At 47.3% G+C, this 2620-nt stretch overlaps 1 protein-coding gene across 1 annotated transcript; it reads right to left on the reverse strand.

The window, feature by feature from the left end:
* Nucleotides 1-512: 512 nt before the first annotated feature.
* LOC115369352 (gastrula zinc finger protein XlCGF57.1-like) lies at nt 513-1609 on the reverse strand. The gene has a single exon (XM_030065943.1). It carries the CDS (start codon nt 1548-1550, stop codon nt 513-515), a length of 1038 nt encoding a protein of 345 aa, XP_029921803.1. The 5' UTR covers nt 1551-1609.
* Between the last annotated feature and the right edge of the window lie 1011 nt (nt 1610-2620).

Raw genomic sequence — 2620 nt, forward strand, 5'->3', positions numbered from 1 at the left:
TCTACTGTATATACTTCTTAATTTTAATTTTATTTTATGTTTTTTACTGAAGATGCTGCTGTAACGTGGGAATTTCCTGGCTCGCAATCTGAGGGGCCGAGGCCGAGCCCTGGAGCCAACTTTGGTAGCTGCTGCATAGGAGACCACAGAAACACAGGGAAAGCAGCCACACACACACTGTCTGCATTTGCACGTCGAACAGTTTATTTAGTAAACAGGCATTCATTACAGTAAACACTTTGCTGGAACTCGAATTCTCTCTGTATGAACACAAGATATGTAACAAAATGTGTTGGAATGTGCTGCATCTCCAACATCAGCATTGACTCTGAAGCATCTCCTGCTGCTGCTCTCACTGACACACTCGTGCTTGCTTACATCTGAATGATGCTTGATGAAGCTTCTCCCACACACACACACACGCACACACACACACACACACACACACACACACACACACACACACACACACACACACACACACACACACACACACACACAGGACTGCGTTTCTACAGGTTCTCTCCAGTGTGGGTTCTCATGTGTTTGTTTAAGTTTCCTTTATGTGCAAACCCTTTACCACAGAGGGAGCAGACGAATGGTTTCTCTCCAGTGTGGATTCTCATGTGTCGCTTGAGGTGTCCTTTATCAGTAAACCCTTTACCACAGAGTGAGCAGGGGAACGGTTTCTCTCCAGTGTGGATTCTCATGTGTCTGTTGAGGTCTCCTTTCTTGGTAAACCCTTTTCCACAGAGTGAGCAGGGGAATGGTTTCTCTCCAGTGTGGATTCTCATGTGTAGCTTGAGGTGTCCTTTATGTGCAAACCCTTTACCACAGAGTGAGCAGGGGAACGGCTTCTCTCCAGTGTGGATTCTCATGTGTTTGTTTAAGTTTCCTTTATGTGCAAACCCTTTACCACAGAGGGAGCAGACGAATGGTTTCTCTCCAGTGTGGATTCTCATGTGTAGCTTGAAGTGTCTTTTATCAGTAAACCCTTTACCACAGAGTGAGCAAACGAATGGTTTCTCTCCAGTGTGGATTCTCATGTGTTGCTTGAGGTGTCCTTTTTGTGCAAACGTTGTACCACAGAGTGAGCAAGGGAACGGTTTCTCTCCAGTGTGGTTTGTCATGTGTAGCTTGAGGTGTCCTTTATGTGTAAAACCTTTACCACAGATTGAGCAAGGGAATGGTTTCTCTCCAGTGTGAATTCTCATGTGTAGCTCGAGGCTTCCTTTATGTGCAAACCCTTTACCACAGACTGAGCAGGGGAATGGTTTCTCTCCAGTGTGGATTCTCATGTGTACCTCGAGGGTTCCTTTCTGTGCAAACCCTTTACCACAGACTGAGCAGGGGAATGGTTTCTCTCCAGTGTGGATTCTCATGTGTCTGCTGAGGTCTCCTTTCTTGTTAAACCCTTTACCACAGAGTGAGCAGGGGAATGGTTTCTCTCCAGTGTGGTTTCTCATGTGTAGCTTGAGGTGCCCTTTACGTGCAAACCCTTTACCACAGACTGAGCAGGGAATTGGTTTCTCTCCAGTGTGGATTCTCATGTGTCTGTTGAGGTCTCCTTTCTGAGCAGGGGAGCAGGGGATTTTACTCTTTCCTGTGGTCTTGGTCTTGGAGCAGGAAGCTGGTTTTTCTCCCACATCAGGACTGTCATGACTGAGAGGGACTTCACTCAGTGGGTTTGAACCTGACTGAGCTTCTCTGGTCTCATCCCAGTCATCACTGTCATCAGTCTCAGCCTCAGAGGAGGGTTCTGGGTTCCTGGCTCGTTCCTCTTCACCATCTTCTGCTTCCATCTGTCCAGTGAAGTGGCGGGCGTCTCTGTTCCACTCAGCTTCCTCTTCATCGTCCTCACTCTTCACAGGGACAGCACTGAACGGCAGGTTGGTGACATCCTGAAGCTGCTCTCCCTGCTGATTGATCCAGAGTTCCTCCTGTTCCTCCTTAATATGTGGGGACTCAAACTCCAGAGTGGGGGTCCGCTGAAGCTGCTCAGGGAGAACCTCTTCTTTACACACTACTGGAAAAAAAACACACAGACACACACAATTATGCTTGGAAGCTGACCCGAGCCTGTCAGCATCACTTTGTTACAATTGGCCGTATAGTTCAATGTTTCTTGCATTATCCAATGTATTACATAGTTCAGGGCAGCTTGACTGCTAAGCAGAGGACAGACAAAGCAAAAGCCAGATGTACTTTCTCTATCTTGTTAGTTAGGTCTGTTGCATTAGATACACGCCCAGTCAACATTCACACACATAGCATCATGCATTCTAGAGACAAGGCATGGACAGTGGTTGGCCTGTCCATGTCTGGGTAACTGGCCAATTATTCTCGGTTGCGTTTAAGTCCAACCTATGTACGGGGCAGGCCCCAACCCAAGAACATAAATGTGTATCATTTCCTGATATCGGGGCTCTTTCTGACTGAGATCCTGCGGGAGCTCTGTCACACTGAGACCAGCGCTGCCTTGCTTTATATGTGACCATAATAAATATTGCATCAGAAAATTGAAGACTGACTCCGGTCTGTTCCTGGACTTTCAACAAAAGAATCGGGAGCTAACAATTGGTGCCGGTGACCCGGATTGACTGACTCTGAGACCGTGTCC

The sequence above is a fragment of the Myripristis murdjan genome, chromosome 12, assembly GCF_902150065.1.
Source record: "Myripristis murdjan chromosome 12, fMyrMur1.1, whole genome shotgun sequence".
Taxonomy (NCBI): Eukaryota; Metazoa; Chordata; class Actinopteri; order Holocentriformes; family Holocentridae; genus Myripristis; species Myripristis murdjan.